The sequence below is a fragment of the Carcharhinus amblyrhynchos genome, chromosome 26 (assembly GCF_965287045.1).
Source record: "Carcharhinus amblyrhynchos chromosome 26, sCarAmb.v2.hapA, whole genome shotgun sequence".
NCBI lineage: Eukaryota > Metazoa > Chordata > Chondrichthyes > Carcharhiniformes > Carcharhinidae > Carcharhinus > Carcharhinus amblyrhynchos.
In genome coordinates this window covers 32,177,961-32,196,646 of record NC_137349.1, presented here as the reverse complement: position 1 = coordinate 32,196,646, position 18,686 = coordinate 32,177,961, and the positions used below count along the sequence as shown (strand labels likewise).

General features: G+C 42.0%; 1 protein-coding gene across 1 annotated transcript in view; it reads right to left on the bottom strand.

Annotated features, from left to right (window-relative positions):
• Positions 1 to 17,707, bottom strand: part of ubxn6 (UBX domain protein 6) — a 47,700-nt gene extending 29,993 nt beyond the window's left edge. Inside the window, exon 1 of the mRNA XM_080212828.1 lies at positions 17,575 to 17,707. Coding sequence (XP_080068954.1) covers positions 17,575 to 17,657 — 83 coding nt within the window. The 5' untranslated portion in view covers positions 17,658 to 17,707. The remainder of the gene's footprint in view (positions 1 to 17,574) is intronic.
• Between the last annotated feature and the right edge of the window lie 979 nt (positions 17,708 to 18,686).

Genomic DNA, 18,686 nt, shown 5'->3' with positions numbered 1-18,686 from the left:
GCCAACCTGGGAAAGGAGTGCCCATGAATGGTCCACTTAAAAGAGTGGGATTGGTGGTCCATCCACCTTTCTGAGACAATCTAATTTCCTTTTGGGCCTGTCAGTACCCATCTTTTTATTTTAACCTCGTGGCTTTCCAAGTGTAAAAAGCGTCCTATTCAGCTTTCCTTCTTACTCCTATTTTGCCAATTGTTAAACTTATTATTTAATCTTACCACAAACAGTGAACAATTTTTCTGGTTTAATTTTATCAAGTAGGTCATTTCAATGGCTCTATACAAAAGGAACTTTTTATAAAGTTAAAATGCTCATACAGTAGTACATCTCAATGCCACTAAGTATGGTGTCATCCTTCACACGGATACACCTGCACCCCGAAGACCGATCGGACTAGACCAATGCTCCACAGCAATAAAGTAATCTCTTTGATTTGTATTCTATCCATCTGCCAATGCACATCAGTACATTATAAGCTCTTTGCTGACCGTTTGTAGATTTACCTACTGTATCAGCACCCTGAAGCATTGTTCAATTAATCACACATTTACTCTTTCGGATCTTCACTCCTGTGCTTTCCTAGTTACAGCGTGTAAAGTTGTCATTTTGTAACTCTTAAAGAGCAAGATTATTTTCAGGGAAAAAAAACGAGTGCACAACTGGACGGTGCAGTACATACTGGACTTCTACCTCCATGATGTGGGTTCAAATCCAGTATAGACTTGGAGCGATGTCATTGGAGTCCATTGGATAAGGGGGTTTTCAAGGAAATTATTTTCAGCAGTCATAATCCAGTTCTTAAAGCAACAGGACAGCTGGTATGGAAAGGTGAAAGACGGCACTCTGCTACAGGGTGCTCCTTTCAGACCTGAAGCACTTTGTTGGGGGTAGCTGCATCAGGCTGTTCTATACTTGGCCTGGGAGTGCTTAATTATTCCATTGGGTGTCTGATATAGGAAAAAATTCCATTTGAAACACCAACACCCTTCACCTTGATGAAAAATCAAATCTGAAAAAAAACACACACCTCTCCATGAACCTTACACCATGCCCTGTATAAAAAAAATTAAAATTGGATACATGCAAGAGATTTCAAAGCTGGAGCGTTTATGACATCTGAGCCCTGCTTTGCTGAGATCACTCCCTTGCTCCCAGCTAGGCATTATTTCTCTATGAAATTGATGCACATTATGTTTTGCTATCAGCCTCTATTCCCATTAGCTGAGACCATCACAACAAAGAAAATGGTCTACTCGTGACACTGCCATCGGTGTTAATGAGGCAGAAGTAATGCAATCCAATTGATAAAGTGGTACATGAGCCAGGAAGATCCCAAGACTGATGCTGAAGTCTGGGTTCTCATGGATTACAGCCTGGACTGGTTATTCTTCAGTGCAAGCATAAACAGAAGGAAAATACAGGCACGAGGGCGGAAAAAGAAAAAAAAAATCAGGAATGTGAACCTGAACTGATTTTCTTGCTACCTGTACCCCAGGAGGCACTGTGACATCCTTACTGCCATCCAGAAATCAGCTAACTCGGCGAGACTAGGATTGAACAGAAGATGTTGAGATATTCAATTTAATTACAGACCGAGCAACGCACTTTGAACTCGGCCACTTTAGTAAGCACATTAATTCAACCCCAAAAAAACTTAAGAAAAAGTAATTTATTTAAAAGTAAATGGAGTAAGGCAAACAAAATGGAATAGGGCCAGAGGTACTACATGTTGCTTACATGGTGCTTGTAGGTGATTGATACAGTAAGGTTTCTTAACACGATGAGCTTATGCCAGGAACAAGGCTGGTTTATGGTTGTTATTTGTCCTTAATTCTTGGAGCTCCGGGGATGAATGGCATATTTTGACGCCATCACTCACTGGATGAATTATGCTTGTGTGATGCTAGTGTGCCTTTAAGGATTTGTTTTTACAGTCATGCTCTGCAGTTATAAACAGCTTTGGCTTTTTTTCCCCATTGTTGCTGAGCTATCTGCTTAGAAGCCCTTTTATTGCTGCTTCAATGGTTTAAATGGGGCTTTGTTTATTTTTACTCAGATACGTTCTGGGATTTATTCATGAGCCTGAAATGTTGGAGAAAAGTGATGACAGGTCAGGTGGTAGGATTTCTTTCATTTTCAGTTTTGAGCTGCTGTTTCAGTTAGAATGGGTTTGGACATCAGACTGAAAAGTGGTGTTTGTTTTCTCTCTGTAAATTCTGCTGGATAGTTGGAAGCAGGTCTTCTGGCCTTCCAGGAGTGAGAATTCTGTCCCTTGCAGTGGTTCGCTGGCAGAAAGCCAGAGGTCAGTAGTGGCAGTATCATCTCAAGGGCTTCTGGAAATTACAAGGCTGGGAAGTCACAGTTTTAATTCTCCAACCAAAGACGAAGTTCCAGCATCACATGAGCAATTAGATTTTCTGTTCTAAACCTGTGGCGGGGTATGTTTATAAGGAGCTTTGTTGTATTGGAACATTTCATATATTTGTCAAGGATTATGTAATATCATGGTTTTTTTTGTCTGTAATTGGTAGAAGTCATTGCTGTATGTTAACTGTAGTCTTAAACAAACCTTGTTTGATAAAAGCTCCTTAGGGGTCATTTGAATCATATCTGAAGTGAAACATATGCTTAATCTAGCCAAATTCAAAGTGCAAAACTTATGATCCAGGGGGCTTCATAAAACACTTTGGGGTTTCTAATCTGAATTATAACAACTGGGGGCTTTGACAGGATTAAAATTGATATTCCTTGATTGATTTGGGACTATTGGACTCAAAGATAGTGAGTGGTAAACATGCTTTTCAGCTGTTGTATTCAGGCTTAAATAGGGAGTGCCTTGTGGAATAATGACTCTTTCAGACTAAGAAGTTCCTGGGAGTAGAAGTCATACAGTTTACGAAAGCTGACTAAATCAAAGCTTTTGGAATTGACAAAAACAGTTGACATTACCTGACAGTGTAAGGAAAGGGGAGATAATTGTAGCGATAGCTCAGCATTTAAAATTGCCAGAACCAGTCAGAGTCATTGGAAATGGCTAGAATTTGATTATAAACATAAAAAAAAATCAAAGCAGTTAAAATTCAAAATAAAAGAAAGAGAGGCCACTACTGCAGAAAAAAAACAGAGAAAAGGAGGAACAAAAAGCACAAGAAATGATAGCCTGAGCAGAACAGAAAGAAAAAAGGAAAGGGAAAAAGGAAGAGAATTTGAACTTCAGAAACTGGCAATAAAAAGTAAACATCTGTTTAGACTGGAGATAAAAGGAAAAGTACAAGTTGAGAGTAGTGATGAGGACAGTGAGAAAGAGCAACAGTGTCATATTTAAAAAGATCTCCACCAAGCCTTTGACTATGTTCAAGCATTGGTAAGGTTTAATGAGAAGAATGTAGCAGCCTTTTTCATTTCAATTGAGAAAGTGGTTAAACAAATTAAATGGCCACAAACCATGTGGGTATTGCTGATTCAAACAAAGTTGGTAGGTAGAGCTAGTGAAGTGTTTGCATCACCAGAGGAAGTATCTGGGAATTATGATCAAGTGAAAATCCATCTTACGTGCATATGGACTAGTGCCAGAAGCCTGCAGACAGTGGTTTAGAAATCTAAGGAAAGAATCTGGTCAGACGAACATAGATTGCGTTAAGGGGAAGTCGTGTCTGACGAATTTATTGGAGTTCTATGAGGATGTGTCTAGGGCAGTGGATAGAGGAGAGCCGGTGGATGTGGTGTTTCTTGATTTTCAGAAGGCGTTTGATAAGGTGCCTCACAAGAGGTTATTACAGAAGGTCAGGGGACATGGAGTTGGGGGTAGGGTGTTAGTGTGGATAGAGGATTGGCTATCAAATAGGAGGCAGAGAGTGGGGGTCAATGGGTGCTTTTCGGATTGGCGGTTGGTGACTAGTGGAGTGCCCCAGGGGTTGGTGCTGGGGCCTCAGCTATTTACCATTTATATAGATGATCTGGAGGAGGGAATCGACTGTATGGTGTCGAAATTTGCTGATGACACCAAGATTGGTGGAACGGCAAATTGTGCAGAGGGTGGAGAGTCTGCAGAAGGATCTAGATAGGCTGGGCGAATGGACCAGGAACTGGCAAATGGAATTTAATGTTGGCAAATGTGAGGTTGTCCACTTTGATAGAAATAATGGTAGGAAGGACTATTACTTACATGGCGACAAACTGCAGCATGCGACGGTGCAGAGGGACCTCGGGGTCCTTGTGCATGAGTCGCAAATACCCAGCCTACAGGTGCAGCAGGTGGTCAGGAAGGCAAATGGGATGCTGGCCTTCATCGCGAGGGGGATTGAATATAAAAGTAGGGAGGTCTTGCTGCAGCTGTATAGGGCACTGGTGAGGCCGCAGCTGGAGTACTGTGTGCAGTTTTGGTCGCCGCACTTACGCAAGGATATTTTGGCCTTGGAGGGAGTGCAGAGGAGGTTTACTAGGCTGATACCGGAGTTGAGGGGGTTGAACTATGAGGAGAGGCTGAATAAACTAGGCTTGAACTCGTTAGAGTTTAGAAGAATGAGGGGAGATCTCATTGAGACATATAAGATGATGAATGGGATGGATAGGATAGAGGTGGAGAGGCTCTTCCCGCTCAGAAAAGACAGTAGGACTAGAGGGCACAGCCTCAAGATAAAGGGAGGGCGGTTTATAACGGAGTTCACTCAAAGGGTGGTGAATCTCTGGAATTCTCTGCCCGTTGAAGTGGTGGAGGCTGCCTCGCTAAATATTTTTAAGACGCGGGTTGATAGGTTTTTGATAGGCAAGGGGATTAAGGGTTATGGGGAGAGGGCGGGAGTGTGGAATTGAGACACGACAGATCAGCCATGATCTTATTGAATGGCGGGGCAGGCTCGAGGGGCTAGATGGCCTACTCCTGCTCCTATTTCTTATGTTCTTATTTTGAAAGCATCAGAGTAATTTTATAGGTGGATAAGGCTTTGAAAATAGACCAGACACATGAAGCTCTTAGAGAAATGACTATTTTTTTAAAAAAATCACATCCTGATGTAGTGAGAACTCATGTGGAAGAACAGAAGGTTAAAACTGTGAGGTTAGCAGCAGAAATGGCACATGATTATGAATTAGTTCATAAATAAAGTTTGGTTTCCAACATCTATTTCAGCCTGTGAGAGACAGAAACTGGAGAGCTCACATACTGTTAAAGGTTTAGACAGGGTAGAGTTTGTAAAATGTGTTCAGGAGAATTTTCTACATCAGAATATAGAGGTGCCAACTAGAGAGGATGCGATATTGGATCTCCTATTGGGAAGTGAGTTAGAGCAAGTGATGGATGTGAGTATGAGGAAACACTTTAGATCCAGTGATCATAATGCCATTAGTTTCAACCTGATCATGGATAAGGATAGATCTGGTCCTCGGGTTGAAGTTCTGAACTGGAAAAAGGCCAAATTTGATGAAATGAGAAGGGATCTGGGGAGTGTGGATTGGCACAGGCTGTTCTCTGGTAAGGATGTAAATGGAAAGTGGGAGGCCTTCAAAAGGAGAAATTTTGAGAATGCAGAGTTTGTATGTTCCTGTCAGGATTTAAGACAAAGTAAACAGGAATAAGGAACCTTGGTCCTCGATGGAGATTGTGACACTGATTAAGAGGAAGAGAGAGTTGTATGAAATGTACAGGCAGCAAAGAACAGATCAGTTGCTCGAGGAGTATAAAAAGTGCAAGAAGCTACTTAAGAGGGAAATCAGGAGGGCTAAAAGAAGGTTGTTTTGCAGGCAGAGTGAAGGAAAATCCATAGAGCTTCTATAGGTATGTAAGGAGCAAAAGGATAGTGAGGGATAAAATTGGTCCTTTTGAAGACCAGAGTGGTAGACTGTGTATGGGACCAAAAGAGATGGGGGAGATACTAAATGGGTTTTTTGCATCTGTATTTACTGAGGAAACAGGCATGGAGTCTACGGAAATAGGGCAAATGGGTAGGGAGGTCATGGAACCTTTACAGATTAAAGGGGAGGTGGTGCTGGCTGTCTTGAGGCAAATCAGAGTGGATAAATATCCAGGACCGGACAGGATATTCCCACGGACCTTGAGGGAGGCTAGTGTTGAACTTGCAGGGGCCTTGGCGGACAATATTTAAAATGTCAGTATGCATGGGCGAGGTACCAGATGATTGGAGGGTGGCTCATGTTGTTCTGTTGTTTAAAAAAGGTTCCAATAGAAATCCAGGAAAGTATAGGCCAGTAAGTTTGATGTCGGTGGTGAGCAAGTTATTGGAAGGTGTGATAAAGGATAGGATCTACAAATATTTGGATAGACAGGGATTTATTAGGGAGAGTCAGCATGGTTTTGTGTGCGGTAGGTCATGTTTGACCAATCTATTAGAGTTTTTCAAGGAGGTTACCAGGACAGTGGATGAAGGGAAGGCAGTGGATGTTGTCTACCTGGATTTCAGCAAGGCCTTTAACAAGGTCCCTCATGGGAGGTTAGTTAGGAAAGTTCAGTCGCTAGGTATACATGGGGAGATAGTAAATTGGATTAGACACTGGCTCAATGGAAGAAGCCAGAGAGTGAACATAAGAACATAAGAAATAGGAGCAGGAGTAGGCCATCTGGCCCTTCGAGCCTGCCCCGCCATTCAATAAGATCATGGCTGATCTGTCGTGGCTCAGTTCCACTTTCCCGCCCTCTCCCCATAACCCTTAATCCCCTCTCTTATCAAAAACCCATCAACCCGCTTCTTAAAAATATTTAGTGAGGCAGCCTCCACCACTTCAACGGGCAGAGAATTCCAAAGATTCACCACCCTTTGAGTGAAGAAGTTCCTCCTCAACTCCGTTCTAAACCGCCCCCCCTTTATCTTGAGGCTGTGCCCCCTAGTCCTACTGTCTTTTTTGAGCGGGAAGAGTCTCTCCACCTCTATCCTATCCATCCCATTCATCATCTTATACGTCTCAATGAGATCTCCCCTCATTCTTCTAAACTCTAACGAGTACAAGCCTAGTTTATTCAGCCTCTCCTCATAGCTCAACCCCCTCAACTCCGGTATCAGCCTAGTAAACCTCCTCTGCACTCCCTCCAAGGCCAAAATATCCTTGCGCAGGTGCGGCGCCCAAAACTGCACACAGTACTCCAGCTGCGGCCTCACCAATGCCCTATACAGCTGCAGCAAGACCTCCCTACTTTTATATTCAATCCCCCTCTCTATGAAGGCCAGCATCCCATTCGCCTTCCTGACCAGCTGCTGCACCTGCAGGCTGGGTTTTTGTGACTCATGCACAAGGACCCCGAGGTCCCTCTGCACCGTCGCCTGCTGCAGTTTTTCGCCACGTAAGTAACAGTCCTTCCTACCATTCTTCCTACCAAAGTGGACCACCTCACACTTGCCAACATTAAATTCCATTTGCCATTTCCTGGCCCATTCGCCCAGCCTATCCAGATCCTTCTGCAGACTCTCCACACCCTCTGCACAATTTGCCTTTCCCCCAATCTTGGTGTCATCAGCAAATTTCGACATCCTACACTCGGTTCCCTCCTCCAGATCATCTATATAAATGGTAAATAGCTGAGGCCCCAGCACCGACCCCTGGGGCACCCCACTAGTCACCAACCGCCAATCCGAATAGCACCCATTGACCCCCACTCTCTGCCTCCTATTTGACAACCAATCCTCTATCCACGCTAACACCCTACCCCCAACTCCACGTCCTCTGACCTTCTGCAGTAACCTCTTGTGAGGTACCTTATCAAACGCCTTCTGAAAATCCAGAAAGACCACATCCACCGGCTCTCCTCTATCCACCGCCCTAGACACATCCTCATAGAACTCCAGTAAATTTGTCAGAGTGGTTGTGGAGGTTTGCTTCTCTGAGTGGAGGCCTGTGACTAGTGGTGTGCCGCAGGGATTGGTGTTGGGTCCATTGTTGTTTGTCATTTATATCAGTGATCTGGATGATAATGTGGTAAATTAGATCAGCAAATTTGCTGATGACACAAAGATTGGAGGGGTAGTGGACAGTGAGGAAGGTCTTCAAAGCTTGCAGAGGGATTTGGACCAACTAGAAAAATGGGCTGAAAATGGCAAATGGAATTTAACGCAGACAAGTGTGAGGTATTGCACTTTGGAAGGACAAACCAAAATAGAACATACAGGGTAAATGGTAGGACTCTGAAGAGTGCAGTTGAACAGAGGGATCTGGGAATACAGGTACAGAATTCCCTAAAAGTGACATCACAGATGGATAGAGTCGTAAAGAGTACTTTTGGTACACTGGCCTTTATAAATCAGAGTATCGAGTATAAAAGTTGGAGTGTTATGGTAAGGTTGTATAAGGCATTGGTGAGGCCGAATTTAGAGTATTGTGTACTGGTCACCTTACAGGAATTATGTAAGTAAGGTTGAAAGATTGCAGAGAAGGCTCACAAGGATGTTGCTGGGACTTGAGAAGCTGAGTTATAGAGAGATTGAATAGGTTAGGACTTCATTCCCTGGAGCGTGGAAGAATGAGGGGAGATTTGATAGAGGTGTATAAGATTTTGATGGGTATAGATAGAATGAATGCAAGCAGGCTTTTTCCACTGAGGCCAGAGGAGAAAAAAACCAGAGGGCATGGGTTCAGGGTGAAAGGAGAAAAGTTTAAAGGGAATATTAGGGGGGCTTCTTTATGCAGAGGGTGGTGCAAGTGTGGAATGAGCTGCTGGATAAAGTGGTAAATGTGGGGCCACTTCTAACATTTAAGAAAAACTTGGACGGGTTCATGGATGAGAGGGGTGGGGGGATATGGTCCAAGTGCAGGTCAGTGGGACTAGGCAAAAAAAATGGTTCGGTGCAGACAAGAAGGGCCAAAAGGCCTGTTTCTGAGCTGTAATTTTCTATGGTTCTAAAAGAGAAATTCTCAGATGGTAAAGGTAAAGGAGAGCTCGTGGGGGGATAATAAAGACAGTGTATCTCTGGTTAAAAAGGAAACACATGAGGATAGAAGAGAAATGAAAAGCCTCAGATGTTTTCACTGTAACAAATTAGGCCTTGCAAAGTCACAGTGTTGGTGGTTAAATGTGGTAAAAGAGGATAAACCAGTGGGATTTGTTAAAGTGTTAAAGGAAAGCCCACTTGAAGTGAAAGAGGTGCAAAAGAATGTACAGCCTGGTCAGGAGTTGATTGATAGGTAAGTGCCAGAGGCTTTTTAAAAAATTCACTTGTGTGGGTAAAGTTTACTCATGTGTACCAGGAGGAGTAGGTAAAGAAATTACAATTTTAAAAGATGCAGGAGCAAGTCAATCTTTGATCTAAGAGATGAGGAGTTATGTAGTTTAGGAGTATAGCTAGAAAAGGTAGTAACATGTGGAATCAAAGGTGAGAAGATAGTGTTCCATTATATAGGGTGAGGTTGGCAAGTCCAGTGAAGAGTATTAAGAAATTGTCTTGTCCAGAAATACAGTTGGGACACCTTGAGGGCTTCTGGAAGTTACAAGGCTGGGAATCAGAGTCAGAGTTTCAATTCTTCAAAGGACTAAGTTCCAGCATCATGTGGGCATTCATATCTTCTGTGCTAAACCTGTGGCAGGGGTTTGTTTACAAGGAGGTTTGTTGTATTGAAACATCTCATACATTTGTCAAAGGTTATGTAATATCATGTTTGTTTCTTACCTTGTCTGTAATTGGTAAAAGTTTTTGCTATATGTTAACTGCATTCTTAAATAAACTTTGTTTGATAAAAGCCCCCTAGTGGGTCATTTGAATCATATCTAAAGTGAAACATTTCATGCTTACTCTAGCCAAATTCAAATTGTTAAACTTTTGATCCAGGTGAGCTTCATAAAACATTGTGGAGTTTCTGACCTGAATTATAACATTTGTTATTTCTTGGGTTTTTATTTTTCCAGAAGATCACAGGGATGTGTACTTGATAGCATACACAATCTTCTGCCTTTTCATTGCAAACCACTTGATACAAAGCAGATTTTAAAACACAATCCATAGAGGTTTGAGCATTTACTGCAAAACTAAAGGCTGAAGTAGACTTGTTATACATGCAACCTCACAGAAAGCCTTGGTTAATAATAAACTTAAGAGTAGCAACTCCTCAAGATCGACAAGACTACAATCTAAATCATAAGCGTTTATTGGCCCTGTAGTTGCATATTATGAAGTCCAAGAGTCAGTGGAGTACATAAAGTTTGGATTTATCCTTCCTAAGGTGTGCACGTTATGGAATTTTGATCAAGGATTTATCCTGAAGCAGCACTTTCCAAAACTCTAGTCGTAAAATTCAAAATTGGACAGATCAATGAATAATGGGTGTTAATGGTTGGATTGATAGGGTTTGAGGGTCACAGGTTGACCATATCTGATGTTTCAAAACATGTCATGATGTGGTAACAACTTTTCTGAATGGACATCACACTGCTGCCACATGAATAAATTAATGATAGTATGTGCTGACTTAGTCAGACAAAAAAAAAGTCCCAGCCTCCAGTTTTGAGCAGGTTGATCATGGTTACAGTGACACATCAGTGCCCCCTGCATTGGGGTTTGGGAATAACAAGTCAGTCAGCACATGGATATCACTATTCAGCAACCCCTGCGTGTATATATGAGTAAGAAGTTTCACAACACCAGGTTCAAGTCCAACAGGTTTACTGGTAGCAAATGCCACTAGCTTTCAGAGCGCTGCCCCTTCATCAGTTGAGTGGGAGTTCTGTTCACAAACAGGGCATATAAAGATACAAACTCAATTTACAAAATAATGATTGGAACGCGAGTCTTTACAGATAATCAAGTCTTAAAGGTATAGACAATGTGAATGGACAGAGGGTTAAGCACAAGTTAAAGATGTGTATTGTCTCCAGCCAGGACAGTTAGTGAGATTTTGCAAGTCCAGGCAAGTTGTGGGGGTTACAGATAGTGGGACATCATCATACTATCTGTAACCCCCATGACTTGCCTGGGCTTGCAAAATCTCACTAACTGTCCTGGCTGGAGACAATACACATCTCTTTAAACTGTGCTTAACCCCCTGTCCATTCACATTGTCTGTACCTTTAAAACTTGATTACCTGTAAAGACTCACATTCCCACCATTATTTTGTAAATTGAGTTTGTATCTTTATATGCCCTGTTTGTGAACAGATCTCCCACTCACCTGATGAAGGAGCAGCACGCTGAAAGCTAGAGGCTTTTGCTGCCAAAAAAACTTATTGGGCTTTAACCTGGTGTTGCGAGACTTCTTACTGTGTTTACCCCAGTCCAATGCCAGCACCTTCACATCATGTATGTATGAGGTCAGGACAAATTCTGACAGTGATTCTCTTGTAGTTAGCCAGTTTGGTGAAACTCATTGGAAGGTTGGCATGATTAATGGTCAGTCAAATAAGGCCTTTGCAGACATCAGCAGAGCATGAAATTGTACTTAAAAAACATAACATTAAGAATTGAAACAAGCATGATGCACTCCTTATTTTCTCTAATATAATTTAAAACTTTAGCATCTCATATTGGGACACCTGCAGTGACTTCCTGCTGCTGCCTCTACAAGAAGATAGTAACCTCCCATCCTGAAGTTATGACTGAGTGTCACTCGAGATTCACAAAGTCAGATAGAAGGAAAAATCTATGGGACATAAAGTTCCATAAAGGGGAAATAAGTTACTTTAGATATTCACATCACAATCACAGTTGTTAAATATGTGAGAGAAAAAAGGTTAAAACCAAAAGCCAACAGAATAACAGGTACCTGCTGACAGAAAGCGGTCTAAATTATAGTTGTGTATCTCTGTCTCCATCCAATTAAAACATTTATCCATTTTGCTCATCTGACTGGCATCTGAATGATGATTAAACTTTAAAGAAGCCAATCACTCCTAGCTCTTCACCAACATTTTTGTTTAATTCTTGGGTGGTTTAAATTCCTAGGTGGTCGAAACTTTGCCTAGTTGCAGATTTTGCCAACGTAACAATAGTGCCACTTCAGAAATAATAAATTGACTGTGAGACACTTGGACATCTTTACACTATTAAAGTTGCAATAAAGTACATGTTCTTTCCTAACTTCAGCACGGACAATTCATAGTGCTGTCTGGGTAGATTTCAAAGATGGTCTTAATTTAAGATTCCTATCCAAATTACACTACGTTGCAACGTGATGCCAAAACCACTTTGCAAGGCTTTTCAGTTTAACTGGTTGACAATCACCCTTCATATCGCTTGATTTTATGGAAATATTTATTATTTAGGCAAATAACTGTGGTCAGAGTAACCAAGGGCCATTAAAAAGGATTAAAATAAGCAAAATAAGTGGTAAAGATATGTACAATAATCAGCACTGAATTCATTGTTTCCACTGCTTGAGTTCAACTACTAATAATGGTTATTTTTTCCCCACTTGTTCCCAGAGGTACGCATGGATACAAATTAAATAACAGCTTACATTTAGGTAGCACTCTTAATGTAGGAAAACATCAAGTGCCTCACAGAAGCATTTTCAAACAAGAATTGATACCAAGCCAAAGGAGGTTTTGGGAAGGGTGACTGAATGCTTAGCTAAAGAGGTTGTTTTTAACTTGGATCTTAAAGAGAGAAAAAGGGAAAGTGGAGGAGGGGTTCAGCATAATAGCACTACACCAGAAATCTCCAGCTTGCTACCTTGACAAGGACATATTGCATGGTTACTTGGAATGTACTTAAAGAGGGAGCACAATGGCATATTTTAATAAAAAGCGCTGTTAATACAGTCCTGTGACAGAAGAATATATTCCAGTAATTACATACTTCATGTATTTAGATACAAGTTGTGACTGTTCATATTACAGCCTATTATCATTTAATGGGTTATAGTAAAAGATATTTAAGCGATCAAGCATAAATCTGTATCCCACTAATTAAATGTCATTTTGGAACAATAAATAGCAAGCATTTTAATTCAAAGTGTTTTTCCATGTATTCACTGAGATCACTTCCTTTTGCCAGAAATCAAAACTCAAAACTCTTCACTAATGACTCAAAAATCGTTGGACCTTCATATGAGCAGTAATATATCACAAAACAATGCTTTTCACTAGTCTATGGTTAGGTTAGTGAACTAAATGTAAGCTAGTTTCAGCAGACAATAATTGTTGATCTAGCTTCGTGTCACTATAAACAAAAACCTTTCAATTAGAGCACAATACTGAGCACGAAAGCTGGTAAACTGCAATACGTTACAACATCAGAACACAGTAAACACTTTGCAGTACCCCTCACAAACAGATAGAAGTCACAGTGCAAACAAGTTACTCAAATGATAAGGATTTCTTAAGCATTAAGGGATTGCTTCAATGTCTCAATCTGTCACTTCATCCTCTTTTACCCAAATGTATGTATTCAATTGTGTAAACATTGTCTACATAACAAACCTGGCAAAAGTGAGAGCGTGACCTTCACGTGCAATTATTCCATAAAGGTAACTAACATCTCAAAACAAAAAGTGGAAAGTCTGAGGATTGGGGCTGTTTTAGAAACTGGCATAAGGGCCACTAAAAAGCTGATGAAAAAGGGAAAGAATATAAATTAAACTAACCAGAAATACAGAAACAAATTGAAAAAACTTTTATTAGTATATATAAATGACTCAGAGGCACAGTGGTTAGCACTGCTGCCTCACAGCGCCAGAGACCTGGTTTGATTCCAGCCTTGGGTGACTGTGTGGAGTTTGCACATTCTCCCCATGTCTGCGTGGGTTTCGTCTGGGTCCTCCAGTTTCCTCCCACAGTCCAAAGACGCGCATGTTAGGTGGACTGGCCATACTAAATTACCCCTTAAGTGTCCACAGTTGTGTAGGTTAGGTGGATTGCGCATGGTTATGGGCATAGGGTGGGCCTGGGCGAGTTGCTTTCAAAAAGTTGGTGCAGACTCAATGGGCTGAATGGCCTCCTTCTGCACTGTAGGTATTCTATAGGAAAAAGGAAAAGATAAGCGAAAGTAAGTGTTAATTCCTTAGAAGCACATACATGAGAAATGAAATGACAAGACGTATTCAGCAAACATTTTTGTCCATCTTCAAGCAGAAGACAAATTTCATACCAGAAACTGTTGGCAACTTAGGGATCAAAAGAGAGAGGAAACTAATATCAGCAGAAAAAAAGTACTAGATAAACTAAACAGACTAAAACCTGAAATCCCCAGAACCTGATGGGCTACACCACAAGTTTCTACAAGAAATGGTGGATGCACTAGCTAAGGTTTCCCAAAATTCCTTAGATTAGGAAATGGTCCCACTAGATCAGAAGTCAGTTAACGTAACACCATTTTTCAATAAAGGAGTGGGGAGAGAAAGTAGTGAACCACAGGCCAGTTAGCTTATCAACTGTTGGGAAAATGCTGGAATCTATTATTAAGGCAATGACTTCCTATGTTTAGGAAAGCACGGTAATGAGAACACATCCACATGGCTTTACTCTACATAAATCCTTTTTGACAAATTCGGAGTTATTTGAGAACGTAACTAGTAGAAAAAGATGAACAGATGGATTTAGTGTACCTGGATTTCCAAAAGATATGTCATAAGGTGCTACACAAGCATAAGATGACATAAGAAGATAAGGCAAGATAAGGGTTTGTAGAGCTGGGAATAATCTATTATTATGGTGAAAGATTGATTAATGGACAGGTACCAGAATGTGGAAATAAATAAGGCATTTCTAAATTGACAGGTAGTGAATGCTGGAATGCGGTAAGGATCATTGTTGGGGCTCCAGCTATTTAGAACATAAGAACATAAGCAATAGGAGCAGGAGTAGGCCATCTAGCCCCTCGAGCCTGCCCCGCCATTCAATAAGATCATGGCTGATCTGTCGTGGCTCAGTTCCACATTCCTACACTCTCCCCATAACCCTTAATCCCCTCGCTTACCAAAAACCCATCAACCCGCGTCTTAAAAATATTTAGCAAGGCAGCCTTCACCACCTCAACGGGCAGAGAATTCCAGAGATTCACCACCCTTTGAGTGAAGAAGTTCCTCCTCAACTCCATTCTAAACCGCCCCCCCTTATCTTGAGGCTGTGCCCCCTAGTCCTATAGATTTACAATCTATATTAATGATTTAGACAAAAAAGACAGAGTAATGTATATAAGTATGCTGATGACACAGAGCTAGGTGGAAAGGTAAGCTGTGGGGAGGACACAGAGGCTGCAAAGAGATATGGACAGGTTAAGTGATTGAGCAACAAGATGACAGACAGAGTATAATATATTATACACTTTGGTCACAAGAATAAAAAAAATCTTTTAAAAAGGTGAGAATTTTTTAAGTGTTGATATTTAAAGAGATTTGGGTGTGCTCCTACAAGAATTGCAGAAAGTTATCATGCAGGTTCAGCAAGCAGTTAGGAAGGCAAATTGCACGTTGACCTCTATCGCAAGGGGGAATTGGAGAACAGGAATAAAGAAATCCTGCTACAATTGAGAAATTACTTCACTTGAAGTGTTGTGACTCTTTGGAGTTTTCTATCCCAGACGGTTGTGGACGTTCCATTGTTGGATACATTCGAGGCTGGAAAAGCAGATTTTTGGTCTCTCAGAGATTCAAAGGATATGTGGGAGTGGCCAAGAAAGTGGCCAAGATCAGCCATGGTCATACTCAGTGTATAGCAGGCTTGACAAACCATGTGGTCTATTCATAGAATCCCTATAGTGCAGAAGGAAGTCATTCGATCCATCAAGTCTCCACCAACTACAATTGCACCCGGGCCCTTTCCCCATAACTTTACTTATTTACCCTTCTAATTCCCTGACACAAAGTCTGGCCAATCAACCTAATCCGCACATTTTTAGTCCGTGGGAGGAAACCAGAGCAGCCAGAAGAAACCCAAGCAGAAATAGGGAGAATGTGCACACTCCGCACACACAATGACCCACGGCCAGAATTGAACCCAGGTCACCGTGCTGTGAAGCAGCAGTGCTGACCCACTGGGCACCGCAGAATTGAATCCAGGTCCTGAGCCATGCTCCTATTTCTTGTGTTCCTTTCACAGGAAGTGTTTTGCCATTCAATTTTAGTACAGTTATTTACAATTCCTCTGCACTTGATTAATTTTGCACTTATTAGCTACCAAAGATACCAACCATCTTTTTCTCCTCACTCTCTAGAAATATTCTACAGAATCATCAGTGTAGAAGTCCTGATGGTAACTCAGAACTGACAAGATTGTGTCTGAGAAAGCCCTGTAAACAACTTGTCTTTACAGTAACTTGCGTTGCCATAACACCTTTAACAGAGTAAATCACCCTAAAAGTACTTCACAAGAGAGTATTAAGCCAAATATTAACACCACACTAAAACAGGAGGCATTAGGCAAAGGTTTAGTCAAATATTTGAAAACTTTGAGGGAGATGTCTGGGTTTAGGGATATTTATTTTAAAAACAGATTTAAAACATTCATGCTCTACATGTCAAACTTTAGCCAGGAATGGACTAAGGATTTCATCTCAAAGAGGGGGGGGTGGGGTGCTTCCCTAAACATTCTTTCTGGGAAAATTCAGCCACAATCTTTAGCAGAATGTGCCACGAAGCAATCACCACAATCTAGTACAGTGCCAGAGAACAAGGGGAGATAGTGGCATAGCAATCTTGTCGCTGGAATAGTAATCCAGAAACCCAGGGTAATGCTCAGGGATCTGGGTTCAAATCCCACGACGGCAGATGGTGAAATTTTAATTGAATAACAGTGTAATGACAATCATGAAATCATTGACAATTGCCATAAAAACCCCTCTGGTTCACTAATGTCCTTTTAGGGAAGGAAATCTGTCCTTATTTGGTTAGGCCACCAGGTGACTCCAGAGCCACAACAATGTGGTTGACTCTCAAATGCACTTAGAGGTGGGCAATAAATGCTGGCCCAACCAGCAACACACTCATTGCATAAACATAGAATGATCAAATCCTACAGTGCAGAAGGACACCATTCAGCATGCACCAGCTGCAATCCCAGCCAAGTCCTAACCCCATAACCTCACATATTTACCCTACCAATCCCCCCGACACTAAGTGGCAATTTAGCAAGGCCAATTCACCAAACTTGCGCAACTTTGGACTGTGGGATGAGCACCCAGAGGAAACCCATGTAGACCAATCTAAACTCCAAACAGACAGTCACCCAAGGCCAGAATTGAACCCAGATCCCTGGCATGGTGTGAGGCAGCAGTGCTGACCCAGATTTTTTTAAAAAGTAACCACAATCTGACAAGTATCAGTATAGAGCGAGTGCGGGGTGGAAATGTAATTTAAAGTTCTTTCCTATATACCACTCCTTTAGATTTGAGAAGAGATGCAAAAGGGGACAAAGATGACACATAGTCTTCACATTATATCCATATTATGTCGTGCAGACTGACAGCCCAGAGTTGTTATCAGGCTAATAGGAGTAGGGCTGATCGAAGTAAAAGTCAGAAAGGTTGAAGAGTGATTGCTACAACGCAGAGCTGTGAAACTTTCCAGGACGGAAGCCAGCTTAATTCCGGAATCAAAGCTCCAAGCTTTGATTGAGTGAGTGAGTGAGTCTGTCCTACCTGTGGCTCCCCTCCTGTGGCCTGCTCTTCCTGGAACCCTCACCAGCCTCCACAATATCTCCCCCTTCCTCACCTGGTCTCTTCGGTCAGGACATGTCCCGGCCCTGCAGTTTTAAACTTTAGATCGCGCTTCAGGTCGCCAAAGAATTTCTTCATCTTTCAAACCCCCACTAGGCCCCGCTGAACTCCAGGTGTCACATCATCAATTGTCCAACCCTGGACCGGAAACCCGCTGTCCGCCCAGACCGGAAGCGACCCATTTCACTGGTGCACCAACGCCGTTGCCGAGGCAACAAGCTCAACTCCCATCTGAACAGACAGCAAAGGTCAGTATTGCTGCTGATAGCCTGAAGCAATTCCATCTGCAGAGTGAGAATAAACTGCAAATAATCAAAGTATAAATAATTTGATCAAAGGGAGGCAGTGGCGTAGTCGTCGAATTGTTGCTGGATTAGTAATCCAGAGACTCAGGATCATGTTCTGGGGACGTGGGTTCAAATCCCATCATGGCAGATGATGAAAGTTTAAAGTTTGCTAATTAGTATCACAAATAGGATTACATTAACGCTACAATCAGGTTACAGGTGCAAAATGAGAGTGTAATGAAAAATAAAAATATGTTGCCGGTATTTTGGTGGCAGCACAGTGGTTAGCACTGCTGCCTCATAGCACCAGGGACCTGGGTTCAATTCCTGGCTTAGGTCACAATCCGTGCGGAGTCTGCACATTCTCCCTGTGTCTGATTGGGTTTCCTCCGTGTGATCTGGTTTCCTTCCATAGTCCAAAAGATGTGCTTTAGGTGCATTGGCCATGCTAAATTCTCCCTCAGTGTACCCAAACAGGTGTGGTGACCAGGGGATTTTCACAATACTTTCATTGTAGTGTTAACGTAAGCCTACTTGTCACACTAATAAATAAACTTTACTGTGAAAGTTCCCTAGCTGCCACATTCATGCACCTGATCAGATACATTGAAGGGGGTATTCAGCATGGCCAATGCATCTAACCAGCATATCTTTCAGACTGTGGGAGGAAACCAGAGCACCTGGAGGAAATCCACGCAGATATGGGGAGAACGTGCAGACTGCACACAGCCAGTGATCCAAGCCAGGAATCGAACTCAGGTTTCTGTCACTGTGAAGCAGCAGTACTAACTGCTGTGTCACCATGCCACCCACGAGTTTG